The sequence below is a fragment of the Stomoxys calcitrans genome, chromosome 4 (genome assembly GCF_963082655.1).
Source record: "Stomoxys calcitrans chromosome 4, idStoCalc2.1, whole genome shotgun sequence".
Lineage (NCBI taxonomy): Eukaryota > Metazoa > Arthropoda > Insecta > Diptera > Muscidae > Stomoxys > Stomoxys calcitrans.
The window spans coordinates 11,861,892-11,886,328 of NC_081555.1; the positions used below are offsets into that span (position 1 = coordinate 11,861,892).

General features: G+C 36.4%; 1 protein-coding gene across 14 annotated transcripts in view; it reads left to right on the forward strand.

The window, feature by feature from the left end:
• LOC106093386 (uncharacterized) overlaps positions 1 to 24,437 on the forward strand; it is a 91,781-nt gene that overhangs the window by 16,469 nt on the left and 50,875 nt on the right. For 9 of the 14 annotated variants that reach the window (XM_059366706.1, XM_059366707.1, XM_059366709.1 and 6 more), the window contains one exon: positions 8,436 to 9,454. In XM_059366706.1, the coding sequence (XP_059222689.1) occupies positions 8,821 to 9,454 (634 nt within the window). In that variant the 5' untranslated portion in view covers positions 8,436 to 8,820. The remainder of the gene's footprint in view (positions 1 to 8,435; positions 9,455 to 24,437) is intronic. The other 5 variants (XM_059366712.1, XM_059366710.1, XM_059366716.1 and 2 more) reach the window with 1 other exon arrangement.

Here is a 24,437-nt window from a genome sequence, read left to right on the forward strand (position 1 = left end):
GAATGCGCATGCAACATTGTGGAACAGCGAGATGGTCGGTAGGATGGCGAAAATCCTATGGGGTGATCCAGATCGTGAGAGGACGAGGCTATTATTGAACGGAAGCAAGAAGGAGGTCATTATAGCTATTGGTATCATAACGGGACAAATATGACTAAGAGCTCACTTATATAAAATCGGTGCGGCAAGTGATAGCGTGTGTAGGGCATGCGGGGAAGTTGATGAGACGTTGGAGCATTTCCTTTGTCATTGCCCGGCTTTCGCGTCTAACAGATACCGGCACTTAGGTGGAGATACAATACCAGACATGAAGCAACTAAGGGGAGTAGGATTGAAAAAAATTAAGGATTTTGTAAGTAGCACAGAATTCCTAAGTTAAAATTTTCTTTTTAGAGATTACTTTATGTCGAATACTGGCTTAGGTGTATGTCCATAGTAGCATGGGGCGGATTAATATCTGCACCCTCTTTTCAACCTAACCTAGAAAGGGGAAGTGATTGAAAATAAAGCGAAGGGGAACACAATTCTGATAACAAGTTATATAGCATTAACATTTTAAGGCCACCGTGTCGCAGAGGTTAGCATGTCCGTCTATGACGCCGATCGCCTGGGTTCAAAAAGCTGTGGTTATCCCCTTACTAATACTGGCTACATTTGTAAGGCATCCTGCCATGTTAAAACTTCTCTACCAAGTGGTGTTGATATGCGGCACGCCTTTCGGACTCGATATAAAAAAGAAGGTCCCTTATCATTGAGCTTAAGCTTTAATCGGACTACACTCATCAATATGAGAGAATTATCCCCTATTCCTTAATAGAATGTTCATGGGAAATTTAGTGTTTGTAACATTTTAATAAAATTAACACCATATTATCAAATTATTCCTATGTTACTATAAAAATCAAATTTTCACAACATTTTCTATGGAAATATTTTTTTTTTTCTTTCGAGACGAGCTAGATGATCGGAGATGCAAATGGAAAAGAAAAGCCAAAGATAGAAACACACACCAACCACTATGGGACGCGTTTCGTCTTTGGTTGGAAGACTTTTCAACCGTATTAGGTGTGATGGCTTCAAGGGCCGTGCGTTGGTATGTTGTATTTGAATCGTATTAATAGCGAAAACGCATCAATGATACAATTACTACATTAACCAAACTCGACAACAATAAAATTTTTGGCAAAATTTTCTATAGAAACTGGAAGGCATCTTCCTTCTCTTGTTCCTGTGGTAACATAATGGACTATAACGTCCAAATGAGTCTGATGGCAGACTGCCATTTAAACCTAACCTATATCTTAATCCACACCGATTTGCTAAAACGAAATAAAAATGTGTACAGCTAATATATAGCTCCAATTTATATTCACTGCCTTCATTGGTATTCTCCAATTCTCACTAAAAGAGTAGGTTTAGGGCATTTTATAGTCAGCACCTCCCAACGTTTCCTTTTCCTTAATGAATTTTTATTAGTTTTTCTATTCAGGTCATATACTATGCTAGTTCAGAACTTAAACGACTTGAAAAACATTAGTTTTATGTCGCAAAATAAAAAACGAAAACCTTAAAATTTGTGTTTAAAATTTCCCTCAGAGTCTCAGCTGGAGAGAAATATACGTACATGGATTTTCCTAGCTGCAGCAATAAATAATTAAGGACAAAACATTTAAACGAAAAAGAAACAGCATGCATATCTAAACAAAAGCAAATTGGGGTGTAACGAGTTAGTGCATGTGTAGGAGAACAGATAAACAAATTGAATGAGGTAACAAAAATTATTTTTTTTGACAATTACAAGAAAAAGGAATTGTGTTAAAAAAAGAAGGTAAAAACAAGTAAAAACGTTTTAGTTTGACTGGGCCGAATCTTGGGAACTAAAAATTTTCAAAAATTTACTTAATTAAAGGGCACATGTGCACTTCTTCTTCGTCTTTAATTGGCTATGACAGAACATGTATTTCACTAGCCGAACGTAGAATAGCATTCCAAGCGCCTCGATCTTCTGCCCTAATTTTAAAATCTCTTACACCAAGTTTCGAGATGTCTCCTAACACTTGATCTTTCCATCGGGCTTTTGGTCTTCCCAGTTTGCGTGTGTTTGCCTTCAAAAGACTTCTTTGCTGGAGCTTCTTCATCCATTCTGACAACATGACCTAGCCAACGCAGCCGTTGTATTTTGATGCGTGTAACTATGCTATCGTCGTTATACAGCTCATGCAGCTCGTTGTTCATACGTCGCCTATATTCTCCATTAACGCAAATTGGTCCATATATTTTATGAAGAATCTTTCTCTCAAATATTCCAAGCACTGCTTGATGTACTTTCACAAGTACCCATCAAAACGACGTAAAAGACTAATGAAGAGATGATTTATATGGCAGCTATATCAGGTTATACACGGATTCGGACAATACTAAACACGGACAATACTATTAAATGCAGAATTTAAGCCAAATCCGATAACAAATGGGCTTTCAGGGGCTCAAAATCTCAAGTCGGGAGATCGGTTTATTTGGGAGCGATATCAGGTTATAAACTGATTTAATTAGTTCTTGACATGGTTGTGGGAAGTCATAACAGAACGCCACATGCACAATTTCAGCCATATCGGAAAATATTGGCGATCCCCAGTGGCTTAAGATCTCAAATCAGGAGATGAGTTTATATGGGAGCTATAGGCTGCATACCGATTTCGACCATACTTACCACGATTGTTGGAAGTCATAACGGAACACCACGTGCAAAATTTCAGCCACGACGAATAAAATTTGGGGCTTCTAGGGGCTCAAGAAGAAAAATCGGGAGATCGGTTTATATGAGAGCTATGTCAGGTTATAGACCGATTTGAATCGTACTTGACATGATTGTGGAAAGTCATAACCGAACGTCACTTGCAAAATGTCAGTTAAATCGGAAAACATTGGCGGCTCCCAATGGCTTGAGGTCTGAAATCGGGAGATAGGTTTTATGTGAGCTGTATCAGGTTGCAGACCGAATTCGACCATACTTACCACAGTTGTTGGAAGTTATAACGGAACACTATGTGCAAAATTTCACGTCGAATAAAATTTGGGGCTTCTAGGGGCTCAAAAAGAAAAATCAGGAGATCGGTTTAAATGGAAGGTTATAGACCGATTTTAATCGTACTTGTCATGGTTGTTGGAAGTCATAACAGAACGCCACGTGCAAAATTTCATCTAAATCGGACGACAATGGCGGCTCCCAGTGGCTTAAGATCTCAAATCAGGAGATGGGTTTATATGGGAGCTGTATCAAGCTGCATACCGATTTCGACCATACTTCCCACGGTTGTTGGAAGTCATAACAATATACTACATTCAAAATTTTAGCTAAATTGGACGAAAGTTGTGCCTTCCAGGGGCTTAAGATGTCAAATCGTGAGATCGGTTTATATGGGAGCTATATCAGGTTATACACCGATTTGGTCAATACTTACCAAGATTGTTGGAAGTCATAACTGAACACTACATGCAAAATTTCAGCCATATCGCATTACAATGTCGAAATCTAATCAGACTTTAAATTTGCATGGCAAATTGCAAATTTTGCCCATGAATATTCCACTAAGGAACAGGGGAAAACTTCTCTCACATATCAATGAGTGCAGTCCGATTCAAGTTTTAAGCTTAATGATAAGGGGCCTCCTTTTTATAGCCGAGTCCAAACGGCGTGCCGCAGTGCGACACCTCTTTGGAGAGTAGTTTTACATGGCATAGTACCTCACAAATTTTGCCAGCATTAAGAGGGGAAAACTACCGTTGAAAATTTTTTCTGATGATCTCGCCAGGATTCGAACCCAGACGTTCAGCGTCATAGGCGGGCATGCAAACCTCTGCGCTACGGTGGCCTCAATAAATTTAAATTTGAATACCTTTTGAAATATCGAATAAAACCTTGTAAGATTTTCTTACAATAGGACCCAAATTGTGGCTACTAAAGCCTTAAAAGGCTGTATCGGATGAAAGGTATGTACGGAAGCTATACCTAAACCTGAAGCGATTTTTATGAAATTTTGTACATTACTGTGACGTCAAGTAAAACATCTCACGCAAATTATTGTTAAGATTGTGGTTTCTACAGTCTTCACAAACCACATCGGATGAAAGAAATTTAGCACACGCACTAGGAGATCAAATGAAAGATGCAAATTTTTGTAAAGATAGGACCAACATTGTACCCATTACTGCCTTAAAAGCCAATATCGGATAAAAGTTATATAAATGATGATTTTTAGTTATTATCTTTTTGGCAACACTGGTTTAAACATCTCACGCACGTTTCGTGTTTTGTTTCACTGTAAAACATCTTCAGTTTGGTCTAAAACTTAACCATGAATCGTCTTACAAACGAACTACGCTTGCTAATTATTGAATTTTATTATCAAAATGCGTGGTCTGTTAAGAATGTTCATCGCACGCTCCTTTTATTTTAAGGCGAAGCTCATTTTTGGGTCAATGGGTACGTAAATAAGCAGAATTATCGATTTTGGAGTGAAGATCAGCCAGAAACATTGCAAGAGCTACCAATGCATCCAGAAAAAGTCACAGTTTGGTGCGGTTTATGGGCTGGTGCCATCATTGGACCGTACTTCTTCAATGATGATTCGAATCGTAACGTAGCAGTGAATGGTGAGCGCTATCGTGAGATGATATCCAACTTATTTTGCTCAAAATGCAAGAGCCTGACTTGTATGCATGTGGCGGTGCGGTGCATATGCCATACAGCACTTGTACCAATGGACTTATTGAGAGGCGAGTTCGGTGAACATTTTATTTCACGTTCGAGACCGGTCGATTGGTCGCCTAGATCGTGCGATTTAACGCCTTTAGACTATTTTTTGTGGGGCTATGTCTGTTATGTGAGGCTCATGTCTATATAGATAAGCTGGCTACAATTGACGCATTGGAACAACATTGAAGCATTTATTCGTGAAATACCTGCCGAAATGTTGGAAAGAGTATGCCAAAATTGAACTAAGCAAATGGACCATTTGAGGCGCAGTCACAGTCAACATTTGCATGAAATTATTTTCAAACATTAAATTATATGGAACGTACTATCGATTCAAATAAAGATTTTATGAATTTTTCTGAATTTTATGTGTTTTTTTTTTTTGTTTGAAAAAGTTTCCTATAGCTCTTAAAAATCATCCCTTTTATGGGAGCTCTATTTAAATCTGATCCTATTTTGTTTAAAACCAATAGCGTTCGTCCTTGGACCATAAAAGTGACTTGAATAAAATTTTATGACAATTGGGCAACAAATGCGACCTGTAGCTGGGTCACAAGAATACATGGACAGACAGAGAGACAGACATAGCTAAGGTTAGGTTTAGGTAGTGGCAGTCTGCCATCAGACTCACTTAGACGTTTTCATCCATTGTGATACCACAGGAACAGAAGAAAGAAGAAACCTTTTAGTTCCTACCGTTGAACCATCCAGATCGCTTTAAATAACCCAATAAATTGCGAATGTTCTTATCCGCTAAATCAGACAGGTTCTCAAAGAAATGGGAAACTAAAGTGGAACTCCTTCTGACTGCTAGTGCGGGACACACACACAAAGAAGGTGTTCTATAGTTTCTTCTTCTTCGATGTCCCCACAGCTTCTGCAAAAGTCATTGCTGGCAACCTTCAATCTGTCAGCATGTTTTCCGATTCGACAGTGACCTGTCATGACGAACACAATGACTGAGACGTCTGTTCTGGCCAAAAACAGCAAAGCAGTAGACCTCTTCAGGTCTAGATTAGGCCACATAGTTTTGGAATGCTCACAGCCCCCTCTTTGTGACCTTTGGAACTGGTCCTGGAAACTTAGCTTAATACATGTCGCTAGAGGCATACCCACAGATTCCAGTATCCATGGAATGTGTTGGTTAGTACCAAGTCCCACAAGCTCGCCCGCTTTACAATTCCCTGGAATATCTCTGTGGCCCGGCACCCAGAACAGGTGAATTTTGAATTGTTCAGCCATCTCGTTGAGAGATCTGCGACAGTCGAGGGCGCTTTTTGTGTTCAGAAACGTTCTCCAGGGGTTTATGGGCTGAGAAGATATTTATGCCAATCGTCGTAATGACATACATCTTAGCCATTCCACCACTTCCTTAATTGCAAGATACTCCGCTGGATACACACTGCAAGGTCGGGTAACCTTTTCGATATGACCACTTCTAGATCTTTAGAATACACACCAAAGTCAACCTGGTGTTAGTTAGTTTGGAACCATCCGTATAGATATCTATTTAACATCTGTTACCAGGGATATCGTAGTTCAAGTTGGTTCTATCAGGAATAGTGGTACAGTACTTTTTATCTAAATGTGGCTCAGGTAGAGTGTAAACCACACTGCATGGAACACCGCCACATAACTAATGAGAAAGCTCCCTTAACCTCACGGCAGTGGTCTCTGCAATTTGGGTAGCCACAATGTCCAGGGTCATAAGATGTAGCATTAAATTCAGTACATCATTTGTGTTGTCCTTAGTGGGACTGATATGCACAAACAAGCCATCCTTAGGATCCGGTTAAGTATTGAGCAGTAAGTGGACTATTGAAGCGCCGTCCACCAGACCACAACACCATATAGCATTATAGGTAAGACAACTGCAGTATATACCTAATGCTTGACACGCAATCTAAACCCCCAATTTTTGCCAATGGCTCTAGCTAAATCGAATCAGAAAGTGATTCTTAGCCGATCGGTATACTTATCAATGGGTCGAGCCCCTCTCCTTTTAAGCGTTGCAAGTAAATGTACAATGCACCCTATACCACCTGTACCACAATGGTGGTATAGGGTGCAATAATTGAAAATTCTTAGCGTTGCAAAAAAATGCACAAAGTTATATTACCCTGTACCACAGTGGTGGTGTAGGGTATAAAAAATTAACATTTGAGGTACTACAGTGGTGGTGTAGGGTTGAAAATTTAAAATTTGGTACAAATTTGAGATCACATTTTATTTAATACTACCCTTCACCATAGGATGGGGGTCTAATAATTTTGTCATTCCGTTTGTAACACCTCGAAATATTCGTCTAAGACCTCATAAAATATATTTTCTTGATCGTCATGACATTTTAAGTCGATCTAGCCAAGTCCGTCTGTCTGTCGAAAGTACGCTAACTTTCGAAGGCGCTTGAAATTTTGCATAAATACTTCTTATTAGTGTAGGTCGGTTGGGATAGTAAATGGGCCAAATCGGTTCATGTTTTGAAATAGCTGTCATATAAACCGATCTTGGGTCTTATCTTCTTGAGCTTCGTATCCGATTCGGCTGAAAGTTTGTACGTGGTTTTGGTATGATTTCTAACAACTATGCCAAGTATGGTCTGAATCAGTCCATAACATGATACAGCTACCATATACACCGACCTCCCGATTAAATTTCTTGAGCTTCCAGAGGGAACAATTCTTATGCGATTTGGGTGAAATCTTGCAATATCGCTTTGGTATGACTTCCAACAACTGTGTCAAGTATGGTCTATATTGGTTCATAATCTGATATAGCTGCGATATAAACCGATCTCCCAATTTGGCTGTCTGAGCCTCTGGAGGGCGCAAGAATTACTCGATTTTCCTGAAATTTTGTAGATGATATTTTCCAAGAACTGTGTCAAGTATGGTCAAAATTGGTTCATAATCTGATATAGCTGTGATATAAACCGATCTCCCAATTTGGCTGTCTGAGCCTCTGGAGGGCGCAAGTATTACTCGATTTTCCTCAAATTTTGTAGGTGATATTTTTCTATGACTTCAAACAGGCATAAAAAGTACGGTCCAGTCATTCAAGAAACTTTACAAATGCGGTCCAAGGTGAAGGGTATACAAGATTCGGGCCGGCTGAACTTTGCACCCTTTACTTGTAAAATATAATTTGATCCAATTATATCTGATGACAGATACGATTAGATCTGACCATATCAATGTTATTTTTACTCGGGTAAATAAAAAAATTTTGCTTTAATTTTTGGTTTTTGGCTATCAAAAGAAACCGTTCGGAGAAGTGATTCTTAAATGAATTGTTTTAATTGAATTTAATCCATGTTCCCCCTACTGAAATCCTCTTGCTTGTTTGCCATTGTTTTTTTCCTATGACGTATGATTGATATTTTATTTTCATAATAACCATACGCGTCATGGTCCCATTAATTATAAGCACTCTAAATGGTCATCAAACTTTCTGAGCAGTAGAAAACAAACTCTAAGTAATCCGATGGTAATCACGTAACTCAAATAGAACATAAATAAACATAACAATGATGGTTAAAGTATGTTGTTTTCCCCCTCTCAATAGAAAGAAGAAGAAGAAGAAAAATAGAAAATGACATAAAACAAAAGTGTTTGTATAAATAATGATGACAATAATCTAGATATTAGTTTTTTGTGTGTTATTTTATTCCAAATAAAAGGCTCATCAAAGTCCCTGCTATTTATAGGAGGACAGCACCCGAGACACCAAAGAATAATAAAAAGCTACCAAAGTAAAGGGAAAAAATAGACAAAATGCTGGAGAAATAAGAAAAAAGCCACAGGGGAAAAGGCAAAAAATAAAAACGCACATAAAAGCTACAATAATGAACAACACTTGCCATCATCACAGATCATACAATAGCAACATTGGCATTGTCATAGAAAGAAATCGAAACAACAGCAGAAACAACAACAAAGGAACTTGTTATTAACCATATTCCGGCTGTTATAGAAAACAATAGTTCCCAAAGCAGCAGTAGTAACAACAACAACCACAACACCTTCATAGGCCTTTATAGGAATTTTTTTTCTCAACACCAAGTTATGCTACCACCACCAACACCCCAAGAGCCCATGACAACAACATTAGCTACAGCAACAACGCAGCAGGCCACAATAATGGCCATAACAACAACAGCAGCAACAGCAGCAACAGCCACAACAAGCAACCACAGTCTAAGCCCACATCACGAAACTGCCTTTCTACATGAATCCATGGCCAGTCCATCAAGCAATGCAGCAGCTGCAACCAAGGCCAACAGTAATACGAACGCCATACATCGCCTGAAAGCATTTTTGAATAAAACCCTTAACAATGTCTCCAAAACAAATGTCAGCGATTATACGGCTCAATATTTCTCCTCGGCCACAGGAGCATCACCACAATTACCCTCATCTCGTTCAACTTATGATGATATTTTTATTGGCAGCATCAATAATGGCGGCGAAGGCAATGGTGGTTTTGTGGGCAACATAACCGATGGCTTTGGCAGTTATGCCACTGCGGCAGCAGCTGCCGATATGGCCGTGACAACGCTCTCGAATAGCGGTGTGGCCCATTTGGAGACAACAACGACAGCGGCGGCAGCAGCCGCAGCATTTCCCACCGCTCAAACGGTGGCCACATTCATAGCTGGCAATAAGAATCGGGCCACAACGATAATTGTTTATCCAACAGGTAGGTGCTAAAGTTAAAATGACTATCATTAATCACTCCTGGGATTCTCGGGAGGGGGAAAAAGGACGATTTAAAGACTCACTCCCAAGTTGTTGCTTTCAACTTGTTTGTTTCCTTAAAGGAAAACCAAAAAAACAAAATGCTTGAAGGACTTTGGGGCAAAGAAGATGGGTTTGTATTTTGGGTGAATTTTGTGGAATTACCCCATGACCTTTTGTCCTTACTTCATTAATAATGCCTTCTACAGGTATCCTTTTTTCCCTCAAAAGTTGTGCATTCCTTTTTGGCAAGTTGTACTTCCTTATGCACCTTCTTTTTTGGTTTTTTAAGTATACCTCTTTTTCCTTATGATTTTATAAATGATAAATGACATGCTTTTGGACACCAGTTCCGGCCTACTTCTAATTGGTTTAAAAACTCTTGCTAACACCAAATGATTTATGTTTTCCATGAAATTGCTTTGCAATAAAATAAAAATGTTGTATGTCATACAAATTTATTTTTATTTTCACAAATCAATTTATTTTGGACATGATTGTGCTTGTAGGTTGAGAACGTAAAGAGTGATTTGTTAAGAGCTTGATAACTTTTTTTTAAAAAAAAACGCATAAAATTTGCAAAATCTCATCGGTTCTTTATTTGAAACGTTAGATTGGTCCATGACATTTACTTTTTGAAGATAATTTCATTTAAATGTTGACCGCGGCTGCGTCTTAGGTGGTCCATTCGGAAAGTCCAATTTTGGGCAACTTTTTCGAGCATTTCGGCCGGAATAGCCCGAATTTCTTCGGAAATGTTGTCTTCCAAAGCTGGAATAGTTGCTGGCTTATTTCTGTAGACTTTAGACTTGACGTAGCCCCACAAAAAATAGTCTAAAGGCGTCAAATCGCATGATCTTGGTGGCCAACTTACCGGTCCATTTCTTGAGATGAATTGTTCTCCGAAGTTTTCCCTCAAAATGGCCATAGAATCGCGAGCTGTGTGGCATGTAGCGCCATCTTGTTGAAACCACATGTCAACCAAGTTCAGTTCTTCCATTTTTGGCAACAAAAAGTTTGTTAGCATCGAACGATAGCGATCGCCATTCACCGTAACATTGCGTCCAACAGCATCTTTGAAAAAATACGGTCCAATGATTCCACCAGCGTACAAACCACACCAAACAGTGCATTTTTCGGGATGCATGGGCAATTCTTGAACGGCTTCTGGTTGCTCTTCACTCCAAATGCGGCAATTTTGCTTATTTACGTAGCCATTCAACCAGAAATGAGCCTCATCGCTGAACAAAATTTGTCGATAAAAAAGCGGATTTTCTGCCAACTTTTCTAGGGCCCATTCACTGAAAATTCGACGTTGTGGCAGATCGTTCGGCTTCAGTTCTTGCACGAGCTGTATTTTATACGGTTTTACACCAAGATCTTTGCGTAAAATCTTCCATGTGGTCGAATAACACAAACCCAATTGCTGCGAACGGCGACGAATCGACATTTCACGGTCTTCAGCAACACTCTCAGAAACAGACGCAATATTCTCTTCTGTACGCACTGTACGCATTCGTGTGGTTGGTTTAATGTCCAATAAAGTAAACTGAGTGCGAAACTTGGTCACAATCGCATTAATTGTTTGCTCACTTGGTCGATTATGTAGACCATAAATCGGACGTAAAGCGCGAAACACATTTCGAACCGAACACTGATTTTGGTAATAAAATTCAATGATTTGCAAGCGTTGCTCGTTAGTAAGTCTATTCATGATGAAATGTCAAAGCATACTGAGCATCTTTCTCTTTGACACCATGTCTGAAATCCCACGTGATCTGTCAAATACTAATGCATGAAAATCCTAACCTCAAAAAAATCACCCTTTATAAGTGATATTAATTATTTCTGTTTGTTTGGGTGTCAAGGGGCGTATGATAGATTTCATATGGGGCAATTGTTAAAATTAATGGAAAAATCAAACTTTACTTTTTAAAATGTCAACCTCCACACTAGTTATACCATACTTCAGGTATTATAACTTTGTCATTGGTGCTAGACTCTATAGGGTGGCCCAGGAAAATGTTGTACAAATGCTAGATGTGTCATATGTTAAAATAATATAATACGAAAGTTGTGTAAAACAAAATGCAATACAGAGATTAAATTCGGCAACATCACTAAAAAAATCTTATTATGACTGCTAATGTGGGCTACAAAAGTGGCAAAACCTTTAAATGAAGTTTGTCATTGGTTCACTTCACAGTTGAGATCGAGCCCGTCCTAGCATATTCCTCCACTTTTCCAGGCATTCAAGTAAGCCTTAACTAAAGCTCAAGGATTCTATATATTTCAACTCGCACTTAGACCTCATCATCTTTGAGTGTGGCCCTACTGTACAAATAAATCCTTAATTTGGAGGAAGAAGTATTTTTTTAGGATTTAAAGGAGTCCCTTTGAAATATATTACTGTCTGAAACAGCACACATTGCCAGACGGACATTTTACTTATCATTCCTTTCCAGGTTAAGGTCGAATCAAGGACTAGATCTAGGAATTTGCAAATTTACCCAAGAACATTCCATTAAGTAACAGTGCAAACATCTCACATATCAATGAGTGCTGTGCGATTCAAGTTTGGGCTCAATGATAACGGAACTTCTATTTACTGTCGAGTCCAAACGGCGTGCCAATGTCTGACATATCTTTGGGGAGAAGATTTTACATGGCTTCTATAGTATCTCACAAATGTAGCCAGTATTAGGAGGGGAAAACCACCGCTGAATGATGTTCTCGCTAGGATTTGAACCCAGGCGTTCAGCGCCAAAGACGGCATAATTTCCTCTGATGGCCTCTGACTAGGAATTCAAAATTATAGGAATTCAGTATTATAGGTATTTTGTCCCCTTTAAATGGTTTTATTTTGTGAAGGGAAACGATGATGAAAAAGTTTTAAGTCCAGTCTCTGCTGAAGACCAGACTTCCTATCTACAGGCATCCAAGACGATGCTGACACAAAGGGTTGTTGTACTATATCTCAGTATTGCACAGTTCGGATGGCCAGTTAGTCAACTTATTAAGCATTCCTCGGCAATGGTAGGTGACCTACAACTAATTTACACTGTATCCTGTTTTTGAGAATAACTTGTAATGGGCACCCAGAAAACACGAACTTGGTATAAAACTTTGGAGTCTAATAACCTAATGGAGCGCCCTATCCACAAAACATCCCAAATTGGCATGTAACACGATAAGGACAATAGCAGTGTCGAGTGAAAGGTATTCTAGAGTAGAGTACTAAACTGACATACAAATTTGGCCAAAAGTGTTACCCCGAAAAAAACACCCGTACAAATATTTATTGAAAGAACAAGAGAAGAGTATATGGTTGCATGGAAACGTTTATTGATTGTGGATATATGAATATCAAATGAAAGGTATTTGTAGAGGTAGAGTACGAGTTTGATATACTAAACGGATGTCTAGGGATTCAAAATGGGTCTTAAACGATAGATCCTAGGGAGTAGACTGCGAATCTGGTAAAAATTGGCTTCAAGTGTCTGGGTATTACCCACCCCCAACAGGCTTGGTAACCGATTGGGGATCTATGGTTATGGGAAGTAAGGTATTTGGAAGTAGAGTGCGATATAAACGAGTAGGGTTAAGTTAGTTTAGGTTTAAGTGACAGTCTGCCATCAGACCCACTTAGACGTTTTCGTCCATTGTGATACCACAGAAACAGAAGAAGAAAGAAGCCTTCTAGTTGCTACCATTGAACCATTCAGATCGCTTTAAAAAGCCCAATAAATTGCGAAGGTTCATATCCGCTAAATCAGACAGGTTCTCAAAGAAATGAGAACCTAAGGTGGAACTCCTTCTGACTGCTAGTGCGGGGCACACACACAAAGAAAGTGTTCTATAATCTCTTTTTCTTCGATGTCCTTACAGCTTCTGCAAAAGTCGTTGCCGGCAACCTTCAGTCTGTCAGCATGTTTTCCGATTACACAGTGACCTGTCATGACGGGCACAATGACTGAGACGTCTGTTATTATAATATATTTTTAAGGATTATAAATCCTTAATATAATTTTAAGGATTATATAATGACGGCAAAGTGGAAGACCTCTTCAAGTCTAGATTAGACCACATAGTTTTGAAATGCTCTCAGCCCCCTCTTTGTGACCATCTATCATTTTTTGTCCTTCGGGCCTGGTCCTAAAAACTTAGCTTACATGTCGCTAGAGGCTTACCCACAGATTCCAGTATCCCTGGAATGTGTAGGGCAGTTTCTAGTCTTTACAATTCCCTGGGATATCTCTGTGGCCCGGTACCCATAAGTTCAACTATTGGGTTGCCCAAAAAGTAATTGCGGTTTTTTTATAAGAAAGTAAATGCATTTTTAATAAATTATAATATTATAATACTGTTATTATAATATATTTTTAAGGATTATAAATCCTTAATATAATTTTAAGGATTATATAATGACGGCAAAGTGGAAGACCTCTTCAAGTCTAGATTAGACCACATAGTTTTGAAATGCTCTCAGCCCCCTCTTTGTGACCATCTATCATTTTTTGTCCTTCGGGCCTGGTCCTAAAAACTTAGCTTACATGTCGCTAGAGGCTTACCCACAGATTCCAGTATCCCTGGAATGTGTAGGGCAGTTTCTAGTCTTTACAATTCCTTGGGATATCTCTGTGGCCCGGTACCCATAAGTTCAACTATTGGGTTGCCCAAAAAGTAATTGCGGTTTTTTTATAAGAAAGTAAATGCATTTTTAATAAAACTTTTAATGAACTTTAATCAAATATACTTTTTTTTACAAATTTTTTCTAAAGCAAGCTAAAAGTAACAGCTGATAACTGACAGAAGAAAGAATGCAATTACAGAGTCACAAGCTGTGAAAAAATTTGTCAACGCCGACTATATGAAAAATCCGCAATTACTTTTTGGGCAACCCAATATATGATAGGTTAAGTAATAGTGGCTGTCCTTTACAGACTCATTTAGACAACGGCGAGTCCATTGTGATACCACAGTAGTGACAGTAGTTTTTCTAGAGAAAAATAATTAAAAAAGAATAAAGATTATTTTTATAGAAAATTTTAGCCGTATTTACTTTTAAAATATGTTTCAAAATCGGTCAAAATTAGTTTTTTTTTAATAGAAAATTTGATCAAATTCCTCATTAATTTCCTTAAAATTATATTCCTTTTTTGTCAAAATTTTATTTCTATGGCCACAATTTTAGTCCGATCTTAACAAGATTTCTCACGAGGTGTTTTTTTTGAGGTCTCGAAGCGTCTGCAAAATTTATAAAATGCGGTCCAGATTTAGCTCCCATATGTATATCTTTCATCCGATATGGCCTTTTGAGGCTATAGAAGTTACAATTTCTGTTCGATCTTTCTGAAATTTAACATGAGGAGTTCGATTTGAAGTTCTAGCGTGCTAAATTTCATCAAAGTCGGTCCCGATTTACATATAGCTCTCTCCCATGTATGTATATATTTCATTCGATATGGACTTTCTTATTTTTTCTTATTTCTATAAAAAATTTGTCAAATTTTATTTCTATAGAAGATTTTGTCTAAATTTTATTTCTATAGAAAATTTTGTCAAAATTTTATTTCTATAGAAAATTTTGTCAAAATTTTATTTCTATCGAAAATTTTGTCAACATTTTATTTCTATAGAAAATTTTGTCCATTTTTTTTTTAAATATTGTTTTTATTGAAAATTCTTTTTTAATTTTATTTTTTTAGAAAATTTTTTAAAAATTTTATTTCTTAAAAAATTTTGTAAATTCTTATTTCTATAGAAAATTTTGTCAAAATTTTATTTCTATAGAAAATTTTGTCAAAATTTTATTTTATTTATTATTTATTATTTATTATTTATTATTTATTTTTAAAAATCTCTTCATTTTCATACAATTTGTCTTATGTATAATGTCCCGCGAAACCATGTCGGTTTGTCTGCAGGATGTATATCAGCCAAGCTGTAGTATTTCAATTTTTTTTTTTTTTTTTTTTTTTTTTTTTTTTTTTTTTTTTTTTTTTTTTTGAATTGAATTGATAAGTTTTGAAATAAATAAATAAATGCAATAAAAAAATTCAATTCGATATTAGAAATTTTTTTATCATTTTACATCTTTTAAAGCTATTATTATTATTGATGATATTTAGTGGTAATTTATTTAAAAAATTTGGTAGAGTAACTTCCAGAGAGTATTTTCCATAATCGTTGCGATATTTAGGAACTTCGTATTTGCCAGATGCTTTTCTTCGTGTATTCCTGCTGTGGCTAATGCGTTTTAAAAAGGTTGGGTTGTTGAAGAATTCTCGAGCTATGGTTGTGTTGTAGAGTCCATCGATGTTTAGTATTTCAAGGGACTTGTATAAGTCATTGGAAGGTGTGAGTGCTATGTTATTATTTCGATTCTGTTGGTTGTTTGATGTTTTCGTTTTATTTTTATTTATAAGTTTTACTAGTCTGTTTTGGTACATTTGCAATATTCTACAATGTTTAGACTTTCCCCACGCAGTAGTACCATGTCTCAATTGAGATTCTACTAAAGAAAAATATGCTTGCCTTAGTACAAAGTACGGTGAACAATTACTAAGGTGATACAGAGCAAACATACATTTCCTGAGTCTTTTTGTTAGCTGTTCGATATGGGCTTTCCATTTAAAATGTTGATCTAAGTGTACACCTAAATATTTGTATGTTTCCACAAACTCTATGGTGGTTTCACATTGGTCGTTTAGGGTTTGATTAGTTGTGGATGTACAAGCTCGATGAAGGCAATCAAAATTATGAAAAATAATTTTTAAATTAGATTTTGGTATGTGCCTAGGTCTGATGTGCATCACTTTAGTTTTGTTGGAATTAATTATAAGACCGTTATCGTGGCACCATTTGCTGAGAATATTGAGCTCATTCTGCATAATTGATTCGGCTTCCTTAATATTTTTGCTTTCCACAAGAACTACAGTGTCATCAGCGTAGGAAAAAGCAGTGCTGTTTTTTAGCATTTTGAGCATCTCATTGGCGTAAATTATGTATAATATCGGGCCCAATTTAGATCCTTGTGGTACTCCGAAATTTGCAGTTTTGTGGGTACTTAATTCGTTATCTATTTTAACTTTATATTGCCTGCAGTTGAGATAGTTTTTAAACCAATCCAGACAATTTCCTCTGATACCACATTTTTCTAGTGTATTTATAAGTTGTGTGTGCGTTAATGTGTCGAAAGCCTTGCTGAAATCAATAAATAATGCTAAGCAGTGATAGTTCTCATTTAATTTCTTGTTGATGTGGTTCGAAAAAAACCCAAGTAGCTGGTTAATATTTTTGCCTTTTTGAAATCCGAACTGTTGTTTATTTATTATTTGGTATTTTGTCAGGAAACTGTTGAGTCTTCTTACCACAATGTCTTCCAAGACTTTCTCTACGGCAGATAGGATTGATATTGGCCTATAGTTATTTAAGTCATTTTTACTTCCATTTTTAAATATTGGCCTAACGATGGCAGTTTTTAAAAGAGGTGGAATTACGGATTCATTTAAACTCATATTAATAAATGAAGTTATTATTGGTGTAAGATTAACAGCATTTGTTTTTAAATCTACAGCTCTGATACAGTCTACACCTGCAGTTTTTTTCGGATTGAGAGATTTTAAAATATTCAATATTTCTTCTTCATCAGTTTCTCCCATGAACATTGTATTTTGCAAATTTGTTCCCTCGTTTGGACAGGTTATGATGTTGCAAGGATGCAATATTTTTTGGATATTTTCTTCAAGCGAATGGGCAAAACTATTTTTAAGGCTATAGAAGTCACAATTTGGGTCCGATGTTTACAAAATTTAGCGTGAAGTTATTTATTTGATGTCATAGTATGTGTGCAAAATTTCATCACAATCGGTACAGATTTAGATATAGCTCCCATATATATCTGCCATCCGATATGGCCTTTCAAGGCTGTATAAGTCACAAGCATTGGTGGTGTTGGGAATTATATAGCCGGCTCCACCCGACTTTTGCCTTTCCTTAATGGTTTTTCTTTTATTTTATTTTATAAATTTGTACAATTATTTTTTTTTATTATATTGGAGCGTATAACTTATATTAATTCATAGACCAATGGAGCGTATAACTGCCACTATTTTCATTATAAAGTATACGCATCATCCCAATCACTTTTTTGTACATAATCGCTTTGGTTCTCCGCCTTCAAAAACCATTTTTCCATAGAAATTATTTAACGCTGGCATTGATGTTAATATATTGTAATACTTTGATTTGCTACACAAAGGTTCTAATTGGGAAGGATTAGAGGCAACCTTTCCCATACAAAGAAAAAACACGTTCAATGAACTGGTATTTTTATTGATCCAAATGATTGAGAGTCATGCTTGCAAACAAGCAAACCATTATGCCCTCATTAAAGAAAAAAGATTCAAGCCATTTGAAAAAAAAGAAGACATACAGCCAATTATGGGCATATACCTTTTTTGGCCCTAGCAAAAAATAAAGCCCCAATAAAACACACACACGCACACACACACATTGTGGCCTTACTTTTATCAAAATTAATTGAGATAGACTATGGTATAATAATGGATTTACGACCAACACACCTATGGCCTTTTGAGGCTATAGAAGTTACAATTTCTGTTCGATCTTTCTGAAATTTAACATGAGGAGTTCGATTTGAAGTTCTAGCGTGCTAAATTTCATCAAAGTCGGTCCCGATTTACATATAGCTCTCTCCCATGTATGTATATATTTCATTCGATATGGACTTTTAAGGCTATAGAAGTCACAATTTGGGTCCGATGTTTACAAAATTTAGCGTGAAGTTATTTATTTGATGTCATAGTATGTGTGCAAAATTTCATCACAATCGGTACAGATTTAGATATAGCTCCCATATATATCTGCCATCCGATATGGCCTTTCAAGGCTGTATAAGTCACAAGCATTGGTGGTGTTGGGAATTATATAGCCGGCTCCACCCGACTTTTGCCTTTCCTTAATGGTTTTTCTTTTATTTTATTTTATAAATTTGTACAATTATTTTTTTTTATTATATTGGAGCGTATAACTTATATTAATTCATAGACCAATGGAGCGTATAACTGCCACTATTTTCATTATAAAGTATACGCATCATCCCAATCACTTTTTTGTACATAATCGCTTTGGTTCTCCGCCTTCAAAAACCATTTTTCCATAGAAATTATTTAACGCTGGCATTGATGTTAATATATTGTAATACTTTGATTTGCTACACAAAGGTTCTAATTGGGAAGGATTAGAGGCAACCTTTCCCATACAAAGAAAAAACACGTTCAATGAACTGGTATTTTTATTGATCCAAATGATTGAGAGTCATGCTTGCAAACAAGCAAACCATTATGCCCTCATTAAAGAAAAAAGATTCAAGCCATTTGAAAAAAAAGAAGACATACAGCCAATTATGGGCATATACCTTTTTTGGCCCTAGCAAAAAATAAAGCCCCAATAAAACACACACACGCACACACACACATTGTGGCCTTACTTTTATCAAAATTAATTGAGATAGACTATGGTATAATAATGGATTTACGACCAACACACCTAGTTGTTTGTTCATAAAATCATTGGCCAATTTGCTCATGAGAAAACATACATACATACATATATTTAATATGACCTTATTTGCTCACTTTCCCGCATGACCTTTGGGACAAAGTTCCCAGAATTGTTACACCCCAAACAGAAAATAGAGAAAACAAAAATCTTCGCATATTTTCTTTTTTGTCGATTATATGAAATTAGTTTTACATACCACTTACACTTTAGCGTGCCTACATGCTACGCGCATTCATGTAAACCCAAGGGGGGCTCAAAATAGATGAGCATATCAAGACTTAATGTAAACCAACATTCCTTGACCTTTGCTCTTTACACAGATATGGCGTTGGGTGGTTAGTTTATCATCTACACAAAATCCTGTGTTGTTTGTTCGTGTGCTGAGCTTAATGCCTTGGAGGTTTAACCAGAATGTTGGGGCTTTTTTAGAATGTGCTTTCGCTTTATTTATATCATCTTTTTTTGGGTGTGTGTGTGTACATCATACAATAGCCAAAGATCTTGGTTTTGTAAAAGAACATATCGTTATCTTGACTTGATGAAAAGGAATTCTTTTAAAAGAACAAAATTGAAAAAATAAACATTGTAAGGAAATTGCATACAAAAAATGTTAAAGAAAGTTTGTAGCAATTTTACTCCGCTATAAACCGATAGATTATACTTTTTGAGTCCCTAAGAGCCACAATTCCAAACCGATTTGGCTAAAACTTTACGCTTTCATTTTGCTATGTTGGATGTCATAGCAAAATCAGAGCGCAAGTATTCCAAGTATAGCTTGAATCGCTTCATAATCTGATACTCGTATTGCATTTTTGGCTATGAACATTCTATTAAAGGACAGCGGGGATACTTCTCTCAGAAGATTGAATGCTGTCCCATACAAGATTAATCTCCATAATAAGTAACCCCCTTTTCCTGCCGAGTCCGAACGGCTTGCAGCAGAATGACACATCCAGCAAAGACGTTTACACGGCTGATAATTTAAGGTAAATTCCTCACAAGTGACAGAAAATCGGTTCTCGCTGAGATTTTAATACAGAAGTTCAGCATCAAAGGCCGTCAGCTCAGAAGGTGGCTGCGGTGGCACCAATCTGCATAATCTGATATATTTACTACCAAATTTCCCATGAAAATTCCATTAAGGAACAGGGTATACTGGAGGCCACCATGGCGCTGAGGTTAGCATGTCCGCCTATGACGCCCAACGCCTGGATTCCAATCCAAGCGTGAACATCAACAAAAATGTCAGCGGTGATTATCCCCTTACTAATGCTGGCTACATGTGTAAGGTATCCTGTCATGTTAAAACTTCTCTAGCAATTGGTGTCGCTATGTGGCATGCCATTCGGACTCGGCATAAAAGAGGAGGCCGATTAAACTTTAATAGGACTGCACTCAATGATATGAGAGAAGTATCCCCTGTAATCTAATAAATTTAGCTTCTATATAAACCGATTTCTCGTTTTGACTTCTTGAGCATCCACAGGAAACAATTGTTATCCAAATATATAAAAAAAACCCGTGGGGATTGCTTGTTATGATTTCCTCTTATCCTGTAAAGAGAAACTGCCTGTAAAGGGAAACTGTGCACAGAAGTGTACGGGGGTTATATTCATTTTGTCATTTCGTTTGCAACACATTGACAAATTCAATTCCAATCCTATTAAGTCATTGTAAATCTTTAACGATCCATCTAAGTCCGACCGTCTGCATGTCTGTTTTAATCATGCCAAAATAGCAAATTTTGCCCATGAACATTCCACTAAGGAACAGGAGCAAACTTCTCATATATCAATGGGTGCAGTCCGATTCAAGTTTAAGCTCAATGATAAGGGGCCTCCTTTTTATAGCCGAGTCCGAACGGCGTGCCGCAGTGCGACACCTCTTTGGAGAGAAGTTTTACATGGCATAGTTTTACGTGGCATAGTTGCCAGCATTAGGAGGTAAAAACCACCTCTGACATTTTTTTTCTGATGGTCTCGCCAGGATTTCAGCGTCAGCGTTCAGCGTCATAGGCGGACATGCAAACATCTGCGCTACGGTGGCCCGCTTAGATCATGCCACAGTCTTTAAAACTGAAGATATTATGCTGAAACTTTTTTTATAGGCAGTTTAAGTTCGAAGATGGGCTATAACAAACTATATACAATATTTATATAACCCCCATATAGATCGATCTCCAGTTTTAAGGTCCCAGGCTTAAAGAAGCCGCCTTTACTTTAGTTGGCTATGATAGGCAAGTTGCTGCATTTATTACCCGATTTCTATGAAATTTGGTTGAAATTTGAAACATTGAGTTGTTCTCGGATCTCCGATAACCGAATCGAATATAGTCTATATTGGACTCTATCTAGATAAAACATAGTTGCCATATAGACCGATCCCCCGATTAAAGGTCTTACTCCAAAAAAGCTATATTTATTGAATTTGCCGATTGGCGATTTTGTTGAAATTTGACAATAAATATGTTATGCCCCTCGATATCAATACCGAATATGGTTCAAATCGGATCATATTTGGATATAGCCCCCCTAAATACTGATCTACCGATTGAAGGATTTTCACTCATAAGTGGTGTATTTTTTACCCGATTTTCCTGAAATTTGGAAAAAGGGCTATATTAGACCCTTACAAATCCTTCCCAAAATATGATGCAGAGCGTATCATATTTGAATAAGACTGCCATTTAGAGCTTTTGTCTTTGAATTTAATTTTCATACCAATATTTTGTTTTTACCTATTATTTTTTGATACGACCTAATAAGCATGGCCTTTAGCCAACGAAAAACAAAGAGATTTATTATAGCAGACATTTACCATTTCTATACTAAAGAAGAGTAGATTCATTAGAAAGTGTGTCCTCCAAAACTATTTTATATGAAAAAGTGTAAATTTTCTTGTACAAAAAAAAAAAAAACAAATTAGCAATAAAATACAACATAGGAAATACAATGGCTTTTAATTAAGGCAAAATAAAAAACAGCGAAAGTAATGGAAGTTACACCAAGATAATCAGAAATCTTCAAATTCTAAGTAATGAAACTAATTAACTTTTCTTGCAGATGTGATATCACTGAGGCATTAATTTGAATTCTGAATGCCATTACATTTCTTATTTCATTTCGGGGCTTATTTTTCTTGCATTAAAACTCAAAACCAATTGCAGAATGGAAATTCGTAGATCGGAATGAGTTATGACATTTTGGAGTCCAATATTGTACAAAATTATTTCATTTTGTTGTTGGATTTGGTAATGGGGCGGGTTGCAAGAACCGAGATTTCGGCCTTTGCTAGGGGCCTCATCAGCTTGCAATGCCACCAAAAAAATACATACTTCCACTTACTTACTAATTAGTGAGTTGTGCAATGGTAGAAGCATGCTTGTAGAATGATACGTTGAATAACCTGCAGACAGGTAATCTTTTGGTGGCATCGCAAGCTGATGAGCCCGTCGGCAATACATTTAACACACCACAATTGCTGAGACTCTCTAAAAGGGATTTTGTTGTTTTGCTTTTCTATTTGAAATATAAGCAAGAAATAAAAAACAATGGTCTATGCTGGTTAATTTAATAACAAAATAAAACAATTTTTGAGATTAAACTAAAAACTTTTGTGGCCACACCAAAAAAAAATCGAAAGAAATATTTCAGAGATAATGGCGTGGCAAATGATTCCTTATAACGTCCCAAATTAATGGAAAGCTTAAGGATGTTCAAAAAACGAAACATAGTAGGAGTTAAAGCATTTTCGGAGTAAATTCTACTAAATTCAAAACTTTATCAAACCGAAATCTCGGTGTTGCAGCATTTTCGGAGTAATATGTGCAAAACTAGTAATTTTTTATGTAACAAAAAAAATTAAGTAAATAATTATAAAGCTCAAGAAATATTATGACACAAATAGCAATGCCACATTATACCCCATGGGGCTACGATTCCAGGGAAATCCCCAAACATGCGAAGTTAAAAAAATTGAAGAGTTACATCATTTTCGGAGTAAAATATGCAAAATCCAGAATTCAGGGGCTAAATGCACAAAAACAAAATACACCAAATAAGTAACTATGACTTTGACTTAAAGTGATATACCTTATGATTTTCCAAATATGGCAATGTTTTCAAAATTTGCAGGATTAAAGAGGTAACAGAATTTTCGGAGTAATATGTTCAAATTTAAAAGTTGCAATGGACTGGTTTAAACAGAAATTGAAAGTCGTCGGATTCCAAAAAAGAGGAATACCAAACGACTCCTCTTGACGTTCCAAAGAATTAGAACCTAAGAAGTTGTAGCATACACGGAGCAAACGGCATTTTTGGACTAAAAAAAATTAAAATTTTTTGCACGAAAACTGCAAAAAACAAAAGTGGAGATTTTATTTTATGTCGAATCGAGGAATGGCTTTTGATTCTCTAAATTTGAAAATATGAAAAGGTGACAGCATTTTCGGCCTTCCATATTCCCTTCCAAAATTGTCTATCGGAAATAATTAATGGGCTTAATACCAAATTTGTTGAAAATTTTTAGAAGTATTGTTAATATTAGAATTCCCAAAAAGAATGAAAGAGTTACAGCGTTTTCGAACTTACAAATTACCTTGAAAATTCTAGGTAATTTTAGGTAAATAAAAAAATAAATTTCAAGGAACTTTGATTATTTTACGATTCATATTCGAATTTCGAACTGCGGAATGCTTTAAATTTTTTTAAATTCGAAAAAATGAAGGAGTTACAGCGTTTTCGAACTTAAAATTTACCTTGAACATTTTAGGCCCAAGATAAATCGATTTTTACGACTTTTTGTATAGAAAACTTTGAGGTATCGCTTCAACCAGCACCATTACGGAAAGAGCTTTACGTCACGAATCCAATGGTGGTTTCGGAATTTCGGAGTTCGAAAATCTAAGGAAGTTACAGTAATTTCGAACTAACATAGATTTTTTTTTGTATTTATTGGATATCAATTATGCGATTTTGAGCTTGTTTTTTGAGGAAACAACACGGGAGTTGCGCTAAACCCAATTTTTCGCCATTAACTTCAATGCGGCATACTCAACTCAAAAATTTTTTTCGCATCAAAAATTGAAAATTTTGACAAGGTTACCCCCTTTGCTAAAAAAATGACAAAAAAATAAAATATTGAATTTCATGGAATTTTGTTTATTTTACGATTCATATCCGAATTTCGAACTGCGGAATGCTTTAAAATTTTCGAAATTCGAAAAAATGAAGGAGTTACAGCGTTTTCGAACTTAAAATTTACCTTGAACATTTTAGGCCCAAGATAAATCGATTTTTACGACTTTTTGTATAGAAAACTTTGAGGTATCGCTTCAACCAGCACCATTACGGAAAGAG